Raw genomic sequence first — 17,324 nt, 5'->3', positions numbered from 1 at the left:
GCTAGGTCTCTAGAGACTTTAAACAATAAAAGTAGGAATTTGTATTTTTATTATTATTTCTATTTTTTTAAAGATAAGGAGGGGAGAGGGGACTGTCCAGGAAGCCCCCAAAAGCTGCAGTTTGAGGAGAGCCTAAGTTCCCCACCGAAGAAACGTCCGGATGAGAGATGAGAAACCCCGGGGAGGCCTGGGAAGCCTGATTCTACTGGGGAGGATGGTGCACATTTGAACACAGCACCTGCCATCTGTCTCAGGATCGGTGGAGTTTTACAATCGCCACTCCAAGCTTCAGAACGCCCACAGGTTCTGTCTTGGGGGCAACACCTTACCCCTCAGTCCCCTCCCCCTTGGTGCGCCCTTGGCGAGAGCAGGGAGGGTATCGCCCTTCATCACCCAGGTCTCAGCCAGCCTCCTTCTTCTCGCAGCTGTCCAAGAGCTCGGTCATGAAGGAGATGTACACGATGGCCAGGCGTAAGGTCTCGATCCGCGACAGTCTCTTCTCGTAAGCGAAAGTGGGCACTTTCCTCCGCAGCTGGTCGAAAGCCTCGTTGAGGTTGAACATGCGCTTCCTCTCGCGGATATTGGCAGCCTGGCGCTGGGCGTAAGTGATAACCCTCTTCCTTTTGGGACGGCCCAGTAGGGAGGTTACTCTCCCACGTCCCTCTTCTTCTTCTTCTTCTTCCTCCTCCTCCTCTTGTTCGTCCCCTTCATCTATATCTCCCTCCTCACCTTCTGGGACCCCCTCCTCTAATGGCACGAGCCTCGGGGGCCTTCCCTCTCCCAGCCCAACCCTTCCATCCCCAAAGGGAACCCCGCGTGGGAAGTCACAGAGAAAAGAATGTCTCGGGGAGGACAGAGACAGGTCTGCCACGAAGTCCAACACGGTGGCATCCACGCAGCCCTCGGGGTAAAGCGCCATCCGTCCGTCCAGCGTGGCCCCTGAATCGCATGGGTTGCTGAGGGAGTTTAACAGTTTTGGCTTTGATGGTGCGGCCTCAACCACCAGCGGAGACATTGATATTTATAACCAAGCGGATAACAAGATTAGCTGCAGCCATACGGAAGGCTGTGACAACGTCAGTCTTCTGGAAGTTGATGGAAAGGGACAAACTTAAGCAGGCACGAAAGGGCGGCTCAGAAGGACAGTCTGAAGTCCGGGAGACCTTTTATGCAGCCATGGGGACAGCTCCTTCTTGCCATGAACCCCCAGGGCTTACCTGCTGTGCTTTTTGTGTCTGTCTTCACCCCTGCAGCCAGCTAATGTTTCTCCCGGCTCCTTATCTCTTGTCTTCTTTCATTGCTCTTTGGATTTTTCAAAGCGAGGCTGTTTTCCACCGCGATGGCTTCTCCTTGGCTTCAGGATGGGACTCCCAGTCTGGCCACTGCCTGCCAATGAATGTAAAACAAGCGCATGTGCTTTTAATGATGTCCTGAAGAGGGGCCCTTCTTGCCCTGGGTGAGGAGAAGTGTTTGTCCCGTATCCCGGTGCAGCCACGGCTCAAAGGCAAGACCTTGCATTAGCTTAAGTAAGCATGGCACTGGGGGCCCCCAGCACATTCCCCAGAGTCGCTGTTGAGACAGACTTTTCTTTGTCCTTTGGGGGCATGGCAAACAACTCTCCTGCCTTGTTATAAACCCTGACTTCTGAAGTCGGCCTGGACTGAAGTCAGCCTAATACTTGAGATGCTTGACTTCCCGTTCCTGACCATTTTGGAGGATTTTATTTGGAAGAAAAAGATTAGGATGAACAATAAAGGGAGAAGAGGAAACGAATTTTATATGAAACAAGCCGACTACAATGACAATGAAAAATTAAAAAAAGTGGTAGCTCAGAACATTTTCTCCATTCAGGATTTACTGTGTAATTTCCAGCATTGGAGATAAAGCCAATTTTTCTCTCTCTAAACAAAAGTGCTCAGTCATGGGTGAAAGATATGAGCTATTCTTGATTAGCAGACCAATTAATTCACTTTCTCCTGAAGGGAGATCAAGTATTGCTGACAAAAATCCCGAGGCTTTCATTTGGTTTATTTTCTTCATGGAGCCCTATAGTGTGATTAAAGAGTAATATATCACTGAATTCTGTTTAAGGGACATTTGGGGCTTATCCAGAGACATTTTTGAGATATCTAAATCTGATATAATGCAAATGAAAATTTTACTGATTTCACATCATTGCTCATTTTAACAACAATCATATTCTTTTCTTCTTGCTTGTGTACTAACAAGAGACAGGTCATCTACAAAGTGTATAGAGCAAAAAAGAAAGGACTCTGGGTAAAACAGGGGATTAGAAAATAACTTAAAGGTTGGTTAGATGACATAGACAAAAAGTATGAGCAGAAAACTTTCTTGGTACCAGGGAGAACCAGTGGACCTCAGCCCCTCTGAAGGGGATTAAGTTTACTCAGCACATTGGACAGCTCCCAGAAACCACCTATTCCTAACAAGTAAGAAACTCCACTTCCTGCTTTTTAGCTGTCCAGTGGGTAATCAAAATAAGAAATTTGGCTTTATTTCACCATAGGTGATTTCAAATAGCTATAATGTACTGTGCATTTTACAATACTGGAAGAAAAGATGATGAATGTTTTCAGCTTAAAGAATCAATAAGTGTGGACATAATGTTTAACCTAATTATATATTGTACCTCATTAATTTTACACAGTATGTACATTTTTATGAATCAATTAAAATTGATTTACTCTAGATTGTAACATGAAATTAATTTTTTTCTTTTTGTCAGTCATGGAGCTTGAACTCTGGGCCTGGGTGATGTCCCTGAGCAGTTCAGCTCAAGGTGAGTGCTCCACCACCTGAACCACAGTGTCACTTCCTTTTCTTCTGGTTTTAATGGTTGGTGTAGGCTCTTTTTTGGTATTTGTCCTCTATTAGACCTTTTCCTTTTCTCTGAATACATTTACTCTTCATTCCTTAATTTGTATTGTGATAATTACATAGGAAAGAATTGCTTTCTTTTTTGTTATTCCAGAAATATTTCAAAGGAAAACAGATTTTTGTTTTGATTTTCTACTTGATTTCCTTGCAAAAAGGAAAACTGAAAAGTAGAAGTGAATAGAATTGTCAACAGTAGATAAGAAACTGGGAAATGTGGGAGAATTGATTTTTGTTTTTACAAACAGCAACATGATTTTTAATATCTGTGCAATTTAATGTGCCATTTAATATTTGGGCAAAATTTGATGTTGATCTTTTATTATGCTAAGTGTTTCCCCTGATTTATTTTGTTTTAAGTATATGTGTGTCTCAACTATCTCAGTCAAGTGAGAATATTGTGTGTGTGTGTGTGTGTGTGTATGTGTGGCCGTGTGCTAGGCCACGTCTTATCAGTTAAGCCATATCTCAAACTCCTTTTAGGTTTAGCTTAGTTTTCAGGCAGGATCTCATACAATTCTTTGTTCAGCTTTGTTCATTCTTAGAATGAAATTTTCCTACGTATGCATACTCTGTAGCTAGGATTATATATGTAAGACACCATGCCAAGAGATCACTCATCTTTGTTGAAATGGAATGTCACTGATTTTTTGCTTAGGCTAGCTTTGATCATTCACATGAGCTCTGCTTCTTGAAAAGCTGGGAGCTATAGGTATGGACTATGCCTGCCCTTACAGTCACGTTATCCTTGCCCTTTCATTATGCTACTTAATGAAGGGAAACATGGATGATACTTAAATTAAAAATGTAATAAAATCAGGATTGGAAGCTGTGAAGAGGCTCTAAGGAGACTTTATGTTTTTCACTAAATCTTTATAATTTAATGAATGAGTACTTCCACAATTATATCATAGAGGACATTGCTGCAAAAATTAATGAAACCAACATCCAGATTTACATTGAAATTCTAGCACTAAAATATTACAAAAATATGTTAATAGGTATCTTTTAAAACTAGTTAAAATACCTTCATCTGTGTCATGTATTCCCAAGATAAACCCTTATGTCCATACCAACGTAGTTTGCTTGGATCAGGAAGTTCTAATCATGTTGGTACAGCTAACGCTAAAGTATTAAAAATATTATGGCAGTGACAGATTCTCTCATTCCTTATAAATTGTAGGAATGAAATGAATGAAATCATTTTTTGCTTATTTTGAAAATACACTTTTTTGTGTGAATATTTGTTTCCAGAACAAATATGCACCCTAAGCACAGGAAATCTATAAAGTGCTAAGTGATTTCAAACAGTTCACCCCATTGGATTAAACCATTGCTTTCTTTTCTGAATTTGGCAGGTAGAAGAGAAAGATTTTTAAAAAAAATGTCATACTCATCGGAGGATCAAAGGAAGTCAAATTCAACCTTGGTTCCCCTTGTATCCAAGTTCGTGGTCGATCATTTTGTCACCAAGAATTTTATAAATCTTCTACAAACTTTGTTCTGTATATTTCAAGAACTCTTCAGGGTGAGACAATTAGTTGTGCTTATGTGATTATCTTCTGTATTTCTGTTGGCAACCCTCTTCAACGTTTTGTGTGCACTGTAATTCTCAGAAGGGCTGGATGGGACTTTAAGAATCATGAGCAAAGAAGGCATAGGTTTTAAAAAGTGTTCAGGGAGTAAATGATTTAGTTCTTCTAAACTTTTAATTCTCCCTTTTCAACTTCTTTCCCTTATTCTCACATTATCTACATTTAGCACAAGTGATTTATATATATATATATATATATATATATATATATATATATATATATATATATATATATATATCACAGATAGATGTTGGCATAGTTGCAGGAAAAGTGTTCCTCCAGCTGACATGGAGAAAGGCTTTGCATTCTCTTCCTGTCCAATTTCAAATTACATATGGTTCTTGTTATGGATGATTTTAGAGATAAAAGATGGTCTATCCATGTTCTTGTTTACATTTTATATTTGACGTAAACTTGTTTCAAAGGCAGTATACTCAGGTGCTGGTGGTTCATACCTGTACTCCTAGCTACTCAAGAAGCTGATCTCTGAGGGTCACACTTTGAAGCCAACCTAGGAAGGAAAGTCTATGAGAGTCTTGTCTGCAATTAACAACCAAAAAGCCTGAAGTGGAGATGTGGCTCAAATGGTAGCATGCCAACCTTGAGCATGAAAGCTAAGGGACAGCACTCAGACCTTGAGTTCAAGCTCCTGTACCGGCATGCATGCGTGTGCACGCACACATGCACGCACACACACACACACACACACACATGCTAGTGTATACATTAAAAATTAAATCACCCATATGCATATTAAGTTTTTGTAAAGTGAAGAAATCCATGAAATCTATATCCAGACTTCAAAATAGAATGCTTGGCTATAGTTCAAATAATGGGAACACTGATGCCTTAAGTTTATAGCTGGAGAGAAGTAAACTTTGTAGTAGCCTTCATTCAGATAAAGCTTCAGAGTAATACAATCATCCTAGAAGACCTCTCTAACAAGCTTGGGCCTGTATCCAATTACTAGCTACTGCTCAGATTACTTCCAAGATTGATTCAGCTCATTATATACAAATAAGCCAGATTCTGTATATTTTTGTGACATTCACTAGGTATTCCATGAGGTATAAATGTAATTTGCAATGTTGAATTGTTTCACTGTATGGATATAATATTATTTGTTGGTGCCACTGTTGATGGAAAACTGAATAGCTTCTAGTTTTTAGCTGTTGTAAATAGCAGTAGTATGGATATTGTTGTATATCTATTGATGAGTATATTTAGTTACTGAACATGAGGAAGTATGAGTCCTTTAAGAACATCTTTCAATGAACCGAACTTCTTATATTTAATGTAGTATAAATTATCATTTTGACTCATTAATTCTCTTTATGTCTTGTTTAAGAAGTCCCAATGTTTGACTCATACATATACTAGATATTGCAAATAAGGGAAACCATGGGACCTATGTTTCTTTGGGCTTGGCTTACTTCACTTAATATAATTTTTTCCAAGTCTTTCCGTTTTCTAACAAATGGGGCAATGTCATTCTAGTATATGTATGAGTCAAGCAGAAAAGATGAAATAGGTGATGTTAGGAAAATGAACCCTAAGATATGTATTTAAATGTTTTTTTTCTTTCATGCATTTGTTTCTAATGCATTTATAAGATGATTTCTTAGTTGCTTTGTATGTCCCTCCCCCACAGTATAACCCCTGCTTTCACTGTATTTGATGTCGGTATAATTTGTGGAGGGGAAGGGGAAAAACAAGTCGTTTAAATAAGGATACAGGTGGATCCGTTGCAACAATGAGAAGTACTAGTCATTATGTCGAACTTTACAACTTTGGTGGGGGGGGAGGGTTGGGTAGGGGGGCGGGGGGAGGCTGGGAAGGATTGGGAAGGGGAAACAAAAGAGGAGGCTACAATGCTTGATAAGAAATGTACTCATTATCTTGCCCATGTAATTGTAACCCCTCTGTACAGTATTTTCACAATACAAATAAAAAAAATAAAAAAAGAAGTCCCAATGTATTCTAGTGTCATGAACTTATTTGTATAGTTTCTCACACTTTTTCTCTAAATGTTTGCTTCTTTCTTTCATCTGTATAACTACAATGACCCAAATACACTTTTTTTCATGATACAGATAATAGAGCAGACAAGCTTTATTTGGTTCTGTCTTAGAAATCTAATTGGTACAACAGTATTTATTAAAAATATCATTAATTGCATAGTAAATTAAGCTTATTTATTTTGTCACATTTCTTATTTACCAGACTCAATTTCATGTCCTTTGGAGCTCTGGAAAAACTAAAAAATATGAAAATAAATAAAATCTAGGATTTCTCTATACAGTTAACTAGTTTTTGCTCACATTCAAGTAAATCAATATTTTGCTATTCTAGTTTTAAACACAAGTTTAAATATTTAGGGGCTCCTTTGAATGCTGTAATTCAAATATAGGAGGAGGCTACAATGCGTGATAAGAAATGTACTCATTATCTTGCCCATGTAATTGTAACCCCTCTGCACAGTATTTTTACAATAAAAATAAATACAAATTAAAAAATAAAAAAACAAATATTGGCAAATGTTCCTTTCAGCGTGTGAAGTATTAAATAATTTAGGCCTTGCAGCTCATCAAGTCTCTATTTTAATTACTCAGCTTTGCTTTTGTATCCCAAAAGCAGTCAGAGATAAAATTCACATGAGTAAGCAGGGCTATTCCTATAATATGCATCTAGATTTCTCATTGGACATCACTTTGCTGCCCTATTTAATATTCAGATTCTTTGGTACACCTACTACAGAGAATTGCTAAAATAAAAAAAACAGAATATTATTGAATATGAAATCGCCAAGTGCCTGTCTTGTTTGTATGTGTATATACGTGTAGTTTAGGAGGTGGAGAGGGACTGCAAAAAATGTTCTTGGCAGCAATTAAAATTGTAGCTTTTGTCTTTGAAATTATTGAAGTTGTTAACGAGTGTACAGAGAAAGTTTTTACAGAAGTGATGCATACCAGTTCTTACTGCATAGATGGAAAGCTTGGTTACAGTTATTGACAAGTATCAGATCTGACAACATGCTCTCTGAAGTGGCATTACTACTACTGGGTGGATTGCATATGATCTGGAGTAAAAATGAGGCAGAGTTCTAGATTCAGCTTCTACTATCTTAATCCTTCTCACTGCCAAATACCTCACTTTCTAATTTTGCCTAACTCAGTCAGCAGCTGCTTCAAGAGGCTTATTCTTTCTGTTTACCTCATCTTTTTTTTCACTGCAGATAATCTTGGCAGAGACTGCAATTTCTCAATATCTACTCAAGTATTGTGCATTTTTACAATAGAATCATCCACCAGCATTTAAGGTGGCCACATTGTGGTTTCACTGTTTTTATGCCAGTAGATTACAGGTGGAAGGGAGGTGTGGAACTTTTCATTGGCCATTCTCTTGTACTTGGTATTTTGTCCTCTTCGCACTACCTGGAACTAGATGTGTTGGTGTTGAGGTAGAATTAGCCATAGTAGACAAAAACATTATAGTAAACACAGGCACTTTTTCTGTAAGTATGAGACAGTACACAGTTTGGTTTTTGCAGGCTGAATATAGTCTGTCATAATCACTTGACTTTGCCATTGGAGTGTGAAAAGGGCTCAACAATACAGAAAATAACTATTTGCAAACGTGAGTGCTAACTACAGCTTGGTTTTCAGCTACAGTTTTCTGACAATTGCCCTGCAGATTTGAGATTATCAGCTGGAACTTAAGGTCATCTGGATCAAAGCTGTACTGGTCCAGTGCAAACTGATGGGTGAGAACATCCATTTTCCACATGTCCAGTGGTCTCTTCATTGTCATGGTGTTTATTTTGCTGGTACTTAAAAAGGAGCTGAGACAATGATTTGAAAAGTTAAATAGACAGATATGGTCCCTTGCATCTTTAAAAAGTATTACCCATAAAAATGGTTTAAAAATAACTGAGCACTGGTGGCTCAAGCCTGTAATCCTAGGTACTCAGGAGACTGAGAGCTGATGGTTCAAAGTCAGACTGGGCAGGAAAGTCCATGAGACTCTTATTTCTGAATAATCACCAAAAGAATAAAAAAAGAGCCAGAGGTGGAAATGTGGCTCAAGTGGTAGAGTGATAATCTTGAGTAAAAAAGCTGAATGAGAGCAACCAGGCCCTGAGTTCAAGCCCCAGGACAGGCAAAAAAAAAGGTATAAAATAAATCACTACTTTCTTTCTTTTTTTGCCTTTTCATATGAAATAATTCTATTACTGTTAGCCTTTGGGATAAATCTATTTTCCAAATTTTCAACTATATTAGTTCTTACATTAGTTGTTGATTGAACCTTATCCAAATTTTTCACATTTTGAAAGTATGTGGAAAATTAGAAAGGTGTGAAGGAAAAAAATATCCTCTGGGATGCAATAAACTACTAAGCTCAAATAATTTCCATTTTTCTCATTTCCTATATTTTACATATTATTTTTAATAGTGATTTTCCTTTGTCATAAACTTTATAGGTCTTACATTCATTGTTAATGCCATAAATTCTTCATGTACTTCTAGATTAAATACTATGTGTGTGATTTTTTTACAATGTAATCATTTTCAATTTTTTTTAATATTATTCTACTTAGGATAGGGGAAAGTATGAGGATCAAATTAAAACACTTGAAACTGCCCAGATCAAACCACTTTCAGCCTAAAAGGGGTTATTTTTGTTTCATTTAACCTAATATTTCAAGGCTGCTTTTATTTATATAAAGTAGACTTTTAAACTGATGAAATTAATTATAGATCAACATACTTCTGTTATTAATATTTAACACACTGAGATAATACATTAACACTATGTTGTATTTAACAACATATTGTATCTTTTTCAAAAAGTGCTTGTTGAATGCTTATGATGTTACTGATTGCCATGGTATATATACAACACTGTCTATACAAAACTGGCATTTTGTATAAGTCAGTGAAGAAGATAGGAGAGGTGATTTTCAGAGTTTTGTGCTGTACTGAGCACAGTCAGAGCTACAGAAGAAATGGTGTGGGATAAGGGGAATCAGGAGTGCTGGGGAATTGGAGATGAGGTGATCCACTCAGGAAAGTTACAAGTACAAGAGAAAGAGTTATGCAAATATTTGAAGTGTTTAAGTAGAAGGTCAAATAAGTATGAATCAGGTGAGAATGTCCTAGGCAGAGAGACATACTGAGCAAGATAATGGTGATGAGGATTGGCAGAACATTACAGAAGAAGGAAAGAAAAGAGGCTAAGGATGATGAGGTCCTGTGTGGCAAGTGTCAGGGGCTATAATTCATTTGATCTGTTTAATGACCTTAGTTGCCACTTAGAGCGAGATGGAATCCATTGGCACTTTTTGAAGGTTTACTTGCATTAAAAATCATCCGTGTGTGTAATGTAAGGAAGACAAGAAGGAGTCAGGGCTTAGTACAGCTGTTTGAAGGGTTATATAACCACAACTAGGTCAGCAGTTAAATGTAAATGGTTGTGTTCTCGATAGATCATGAAAAGCAATTCAGCAAGACTTGCTGATAGATTGTATGTGGTGCACGAAGGAAAGACAAGAATCAATGATTATCTCAAGGTTTTGGCTTGAGCAATTAGAAAGATTTCTAATCAATTATTTTAAGAAAGACGCAGAACAGGAGACCTGGTGGAGGGTAGGCAATCATGTTTGAACATTTTAAGTTTCGTATGTTTATTGGACACGGTAAGAGAGACATGGGGTAAGTGTCTGTCTCTCTCAGTGTAAATGTTATTACTGTACCTTACAAGGTGCATTATTTCTATCCCTTAATTATTTTCCTTCCCTTCACTGTGATTTACCTATGCTGGTTTCTTTGCTGCTCTTCAGTGATGACCTGCTCTGCATCTTTGCCTCTCTTATTATAAACTTTACCTCTGATAGCCACACTGCTCAGTTGATCACTTCTTCTATGTCCCTTGACAATTCCAGCTGACGAGCAAAGCACTATGTAATATGTAGGGTAGTTTTTTAACATGCTAAAATTCAAATAGTCTCCCTTCTCTGACGATGCACCCCAACTCTCACCTTACTTTATTTTTCTCCAGCTGGCACAATGTGGATTTATTTCTTTTTCTTTTTTGTTATTGTGAAAATACCATACAGAGGGGTTACAATTACTTGGACAAGGTAATGAGTACATTTCTTATCAATTTCTTATCAAGCATTGTTGCCTCCTCCTTTGTTTCCCCTTCCTATCCCTTCCCATACCCCCACCTTGGCCAAAGTTGTAAAGTTCATTTTTTGACATAACGACTTGCTTGCATACCTCATTGTTGCAATGGGTCCACCTGTATCCCTATTTAAATGATTTGTTTTTTCCCTTCCCCTCTACAAATTATACCAACATCAAATACAGTGAAAGCAGGGGTTATACCATGGGGAAGGGACATACAAAGCAACAAAGAAATCATCTTATAAATACGTTATAAACAATTGCAAGAAAGAAAAAACATTTGAATACTTATCTTGGGGTTCATTTCACCTAACATCAACTTATTTCTTTATGTGTTTGCTTTCAGTTGCCTTCACTAGAATGTGAGCATTAAGTAGATGTCAGGGTAGCTATCTGTTAATGTTTTTCCTCCTTCAGCTTCAGTGAGTGTATTTAGCTATCTTATCTCCACTATGGTGCTGGAAGGATCCAATGCACCATTCAAGCCTTTGTGCACAGCTCAGAATAGAAGAATATTACTTGGGCCTGGCCCTACCCAGTGTAGGACTTTTCTATAGCTATTTCCTGCCACCTCCACCCCCACCAGTCTTTGCTGAAATTTCTTTGTCAACTTTGTATTGTGGTCTGAGACTCCTTGTGTCTAGACCCAATCCACCTTCTTACCTTTTGTAGATAACAGTTGATTGGTATGGTCCTACCCTTTCCCCAGCTAGTTTCTTTCTTTCCCCTTGGTATTTCACAGGAATTACACGCTCTGTCACCTCATCCTAAAGAACCCTCTGGCATTCTGGACTCTATCTTAGGTTGCAATATCTCTTTTATGAAGTATCTGAGCTGAAACAATTGGGGTAAGCCCCAAATTGAGATTTGGAGAGTGGATTCCTCTTCACATGGCAGGCAATGGGGTCGCATCCTGAGTGCCCTGTGGACCATAGGGAGGAAATGGGATACAGGAGGTAAAAATGTTTCACCTGAGAGAGCAGGGGGCAATGTTCCAGTGGAAGGGATTGTTCTATGTGTTTAAAAGATTGGGGCTTTTGAATGGGTGGGGATACAAATAATAACGGAATTGACTGTTAATGTTTCAATGATGTGCTAATAAAGAATAGTTAAAACAGTGGCAAGCAGTAAACACAAAGGATTGAATAGAAAAAGTAAATGCTGAAGTTTCTCACCTCTTGCAGTGACAGGACAAAACATACAAAAAACAAGTTTAGGACTTAATATAGCTCCTCTGTTCCAAAGGTCACTGAACAATTTGCTAAGACAGCAAAGGTCCTGTGGAATGACAAGCTATGGGTTTTCAGTTGCACTGTAGCTTCTTCCTTCCAGGGATCAGCAAAGACGAAAGGACGTCACCAGTTTCTGATAAAGATGAAGCAGGAGGAAAACAGTTAATGCAGGTAACTTACTCTGGTCTTGCCTTCATTCTTTTATGAAGTTATGACTGAGAAGTATATGGTTATCCTAGATTCAGACTTCTCAGGAAAGAGAGAAAAAAGTGGGCTACATCATTAGGATAGTTTCCCAGGCCATTAGGACAGCAGAGATCATGGCTGAAGTGTGAGAAGTTTGGAATGTAGAGGGGAAAATGGAAGCGAGGAGTGCCAACTGCAACCTCAACAAGAATTGCTGTGATGCAGCTATGGGTGGATCCCTTTCGGCTCGCATCTAAGGAGACCTGGAAAGAACAAATATTAATAATACATGTATAGAGAGGAGAAGAATATGGCCCAAATTGTGACGTGTGACATACGTGCAAGTGAACCACTCAGATGGCTTAGAAAGAACCTGCTTGTCTTTGAGGAACAAAATTAGGTGACAGGCTTTATCTGCAGCCACAGAATCTTCTGCAACTCTCACATTGAGGACATACACTTTCCAAGCAGTCTCCAACCTGCGGTTAGGCATGGTAATTGTACTAAGGCTGGGCTGTTTGGGTCTTCTGTGAGACTTTCAAGAATAAAAGCTTTGGAATGGAGCCACCTATCCAATATTGCCTGTGACATCATTTCTGCAGGTAGGCCCAAGGCTCTCTGCCCAGGCCTGCTTTCACTGTTTTCTAAACGCTGTTTGGTCTGCATTACTATCTGAAGATAATTCTTGCCTAATTCTGTTTCCTCTTTATCTTTCGTGAACATTACACCTCCTCTCATGCCCTATAATGAAACGTCTTCTATTCCTAATTATTATCATCAGTAAGACTGGAATTTATCTTTTTTATTTTCTGGTGAATTCCAATTATCTTCCAGTTTACAGACATTAAATAAGTATAAAAATTATAAAAAGTATAAAAGTTATCATCTGAGTTACACTATGAATAATGACATCAATGCTTAATACTTACAATAATGTTAATTGTTATTAACATTATTACATTATTACGTAATAATTAATAACTTATTATGTTATTAACAACATTACGTTAATACTTACTAAGTGCTTAATTAATAGTCTATTATTTTATTTAAATAGCACAACTGGATGCAGAAGATTCTCCTACTACCTCATTTTTTTTTTTACACAAGACCCCAGATGGTTGAGTTCAGAATGTGTAAATGGTTCAAGTCCAGATCCAATCCCTGTGGCTCAGGGATTTGAGCCACAAACACGGTCTCCCACAAACACTCATCAATCTTTCTTTCTTTTTTTGTGTACACATATAGTTTTATTGTAACAAAGCAACTTGTACACTTTTAACGTTTAAAACTCAACATCATCTTTCCAGTGAAAACAAAAGAAAATTTAAAAATAAATGAACAAAATTACAAGAGAGAATGTCAATTACAAATAAGATCCTACAGGGTCTGCTGATTCTCCTGTAGTGCCCGGGCTCAAGTCATCATTAGGAGAGAATTTTATTTTAAAAGTGTTATCTTAAACTGCAAGGATGTCCATTAAACATCACAAAGGAGAAGCCATGTTGTCAAAATGCCCACTTAACCCACCCAAACATCTCAAACCCACCCTTTGCTGACCTTCTAGAACCCAAACATGTATCTGTCTACTTTCTCTTGCTTAAAAAAAAACTCATCAATTTTTCTAATACCAGCCCAGAGCCCAGCACATTCATTTTAAGGATTTTTTAAATGATTTTTTGGGGGGTTTAAATGATTTTTTATACTGTGAAAATACTGTACAGAGGAGTTACAATTACATGGGCAAGATAATGAGTACATTTCTTATCAAGCATTGTTGCTTCCTCCTTTTTTCCCCTTCCTATCCCTTCCCATCTTCATCCCCCTCCACCCCCCACTCTCCCCCACCAAAGTTGTAAAGTTCATTTTTTAACATAACGACTTGTGGATTTTTTTAAAAAAATTATACCTTTAATTCCATTTGTATCTTTTTTAGACCCTTATCACTCTTTTCTTCAGTGAAGAATATTGCATTATGTTTCCCAGATACTTGTACTAAACAATTTTTCTTTTTGTGCTTGTCCTGGGCTTAAACTCAGGTCCCTTAGCTTTTCCTGTTTAAGCCTGGTTTTCTACCACTTAAGCAACAGCTCAACTTCAGGCTTTTTGGTTGGAGATGAAAAGTTTTCTGATCTGCCTTTGAAATGCAATCCTTAGATCTTAGCTTTCTTAGTAGCTGGGATTACAGGTGTGAGCCACTAGCATCTGGCTTGGATGAAATAATTTTACGTGATGGTTCCAAGTATGAAATCTTGATTAATGTCTGTCCCATGTTATCTTTGCTAAATTAAAGTGATTTAGTTAAGCTCAAAAATGGTGTCTGGTTATGAACTAACAACTGTGGAGTGAAATGCTTCTAACCATTTTCCAGGCTTCTTGACTCACCAGTCCTTGGACTGGGTTTTCTGGTTAGTCTGCCCCTGTTTTTAGCCTCATTGTGGCTTTCCCCAGCTATCATTTGAGGATTACAGAAGCTCCATGCTGGTTAGTATCACAGATGGAGAAAATGATTATCTTGGAGAAAGCCATTATTGTCTGTACCTCTTAGCCCTGAAGAGTGGTGATCTTCAAGAGTATACTTACAAAAAGTAAGTACACTCATTGCAAAAAGGAAATTCTAATTTAAACCAAATTCCCTCTAATTCCATCGAAGTTATATTAATGTCATGCTAGTCATCTCATTTGACAAAGTATTTTGATGCATTATTATGCATTCTTATTATTCCTTCTAGAAGAAGACGTTCTTTCAGTACATTCTCTTGGAATTTCATGTAGTTCTAAGATCCAATTTTGAGCTTATTTTGCTTCTTTCTTTACAGCCACACTGGCTCACCCACCCATAATCAACTCTAAGATTCTTTAAAAGTAAGGTTCCCAGATGGGTGCTGTGGCTCACTCCTGTAATCCTAGCTATTTAGGAGGTTGAGCTTGGGAGGAGAAAACCCTGTGCAACCCAGGAAAAAATTGCTCCACAGATTCGATCTTAAATAATACAAACCGGGTGTGGTGTTACCTGTCCATCATCATTGTAGCGACAGGGTAAGCATACATAAGGAGTCCTATGATCTAAACTGGCTTGAATATATAAAGGTAAGACCCTGTTTGAGAAATAACTAAAGCCAAAAGGGCATAGCGTATGAATCAAGTAGTTGAGGGGCTGCCTAGGAAGTTCACAGTTGAGTTCAATTGTTAAGACTGCAAGAAAAATAAAACAGAGAGAGAGACAGAGAGACAGACAGAGAGACAGAGAGACAGAGGGGTGGGGAGAGAGGGAGAGAGAAAAAAAGGAGGGAGAGAGAGTGTAAAGTAAGTTACTGCAAGGACAATGGACCGTATTAAAAATGCTCTACATCTTCCTCGCGCGCGCGTGTGTGTATGTGTGTGTGTGTGTGTGTGTGTGTGTGTGTTCTGAGGCTTGAACTCAGGGCCTGAATGCTGCCCTTGAGCTTTTTGCTTTAACACGTTGAACACCAGCTCCATTTCCAGTACTTTTGGTGCATAAATGGAGCTAAGAGTCACATAGACTTACCTAATGGGGCTGGCTTTGAATTGCCATCCTCAGATCTCAGCCTGCTAAATAGCTAGGACTACAGGCTGAGCCATTAGTACTTGGTCTGTTTGCTCTTAATACCACACATGTATGTAGTCTGTTTCTATCCTTGTTGTAGCAGTCTTAAGTTTGTATGTTACTTCTACTTGGATTGGTGATTTTATTTTCCTGTATTTAAATTGCTATTTTTCTCCATAGCTAGCTGACATTGAAGTTTTCTCCAAGCCATTGTAGTCAGATAGCCTTCCTACTGCATACAGAGTATACAATTAAACTCTTTAAAAATAACATGATGTTAGATAAAATGAAGATTGCCAAGAGGATTAAACACAAAGCTTACATTTTAAGGAGATCCTAGAAAAAGAAATGGCCTAATGCTTCTGGTGACTGGTCCACACTTCATATATAAAACAAGACTTGCAAGATTTGGTTTGTTCTAACACTACCTTATAATCTAGTGGGGTTTTTTTTTGTAATTTTTTTGTCGGTCATGGGGCTTGAACTCTGGGCCTGGGTGCTATCCCCCAGGTCTTCAGCTCAAGGCTAGTGCTCTACCACTTAAGCCACAGTGCCACTTCTGGCTTTTTCTCTTTATGTGGTGCTGAGGAGTCAAACCCAGGGCCTCATGCATTCGAGGCAACAAGCACTCTACCACTGAGCCACCTTCCCAGCCCCAATCTAGTGATTTTTGATCTTGTTTGAATATCCCAGCAAAAGCAGGTAGGAGAAAATGATGTTTCGGCTGAGGAGAAAATCAATAGTGGTCTCTATATGACAATTTTGAAGCCATATACTAGAAACATGAGTCTCAAATTAGAGCACATATAACACATTTTCTTCCTTACATGGTTTGATTTGCCAAGGATGTTTATGCATAAAGAGAAGGGAAATATGTGTAAATTAACCTATTCTCACTTTGTCTTTATTGATAAAAATGATAATTGTAAAGATTTTAACATTCTATTTAATTTTAAATCATTTTATTGCCATTAATCTACTAAATTCTTAAGCATATTAGGATAAAAATTAATAGAGGTTCTTTATTTTTGTTGGTCCTGGGACTTGAACTCATAGCCTGTGCACTGTCCCTGAGCCTCTTGGTGCTCAAGGCTAGCTCTCTACCACTTGAGTCACAGTACCACTTCTGGCTTTTTCTGAGTAGTTTATTGGGTAACAGTCTCATGGGCTTTTCTATTTGGGCTGGCATTGAACTGATCCTCATATCTCAGCCTCCTGAGTAGCTAGGATTACAGATATGAGCCAATGGTGCCTGGCAGATACAGTTTTTAAAGTCAGCATTCTAATTTTAATCAAAATTCTATGGGCTGAAATAACATTAAATAAAAGAAAAAATGGTTTCATGTTATAGAAAAAATACAACTTATTAGTTGGGTGCGAGCGGCTCATGTCTATAACTTTATCTAAGATCTGAGATTGTGGTTCAAAGCCAGCCTGGGCAGGGAAGTCCTCAATATTTTTAGTTCCAAAAATGCTGCAAGTGGAGCTGTGGGTCAAGTGATAGATCACTAGCCTTGAGCAAAAAACCCGAGGACAGCACACCCGCCCTGAGCTTTATTTAAAAAATAAGAAAAAAGAAAAAGAAATATATGTTTAATAAGGAAAACCTCTCCAGTTATTTCTGCAGATTTCTTGAGGTGACAAGGAATATGTTATCTCACAA

At 38.1% G+C, this 17,324-nt stretch overlaps 1 protein-coding gene across 1 annotated transcript; it reads right to left on the bottom strand.

Annotated features, from left to right (window-relative positions):
* Positions 1 to 400: 400 nt before the first annotated feature.
* Positions 401 to 919, bottom strand: Ferd3l (Fer3-like bHLH transcription factor). Its single transcript, XM_013024018.1, has one exon. It carries the CDS (start codon positions 917 to 919, stop codon positions 401 to 403), a length of 519 nt encoding a protein of 172 aa, XP_012879472.1.
* Between the last annotated feature and the right edge of the window lie 16,405 nt (positions 920 to 17,324).

The sequence above is a fragment of the Dipodomys ordii genome, unplaced genomic scaffold (genome assembly GCF_000151885.1).
Source record: "Dipodomys ordii isolate 6190 unplaced genomic scaffold, Dord_2.0 Scaffold72, whole genome shotgun sequence".
NCBI lineage: Eukaryota > Metazoa > Chordata > Mammalia > Rodentia > Heteromyidae > Dipodomys > Dipodomys ordii.
Note: the sequence above shows the minus strand (reverse complement) of the source record. Positions and strands in the feature narration are given on the sequence as shown.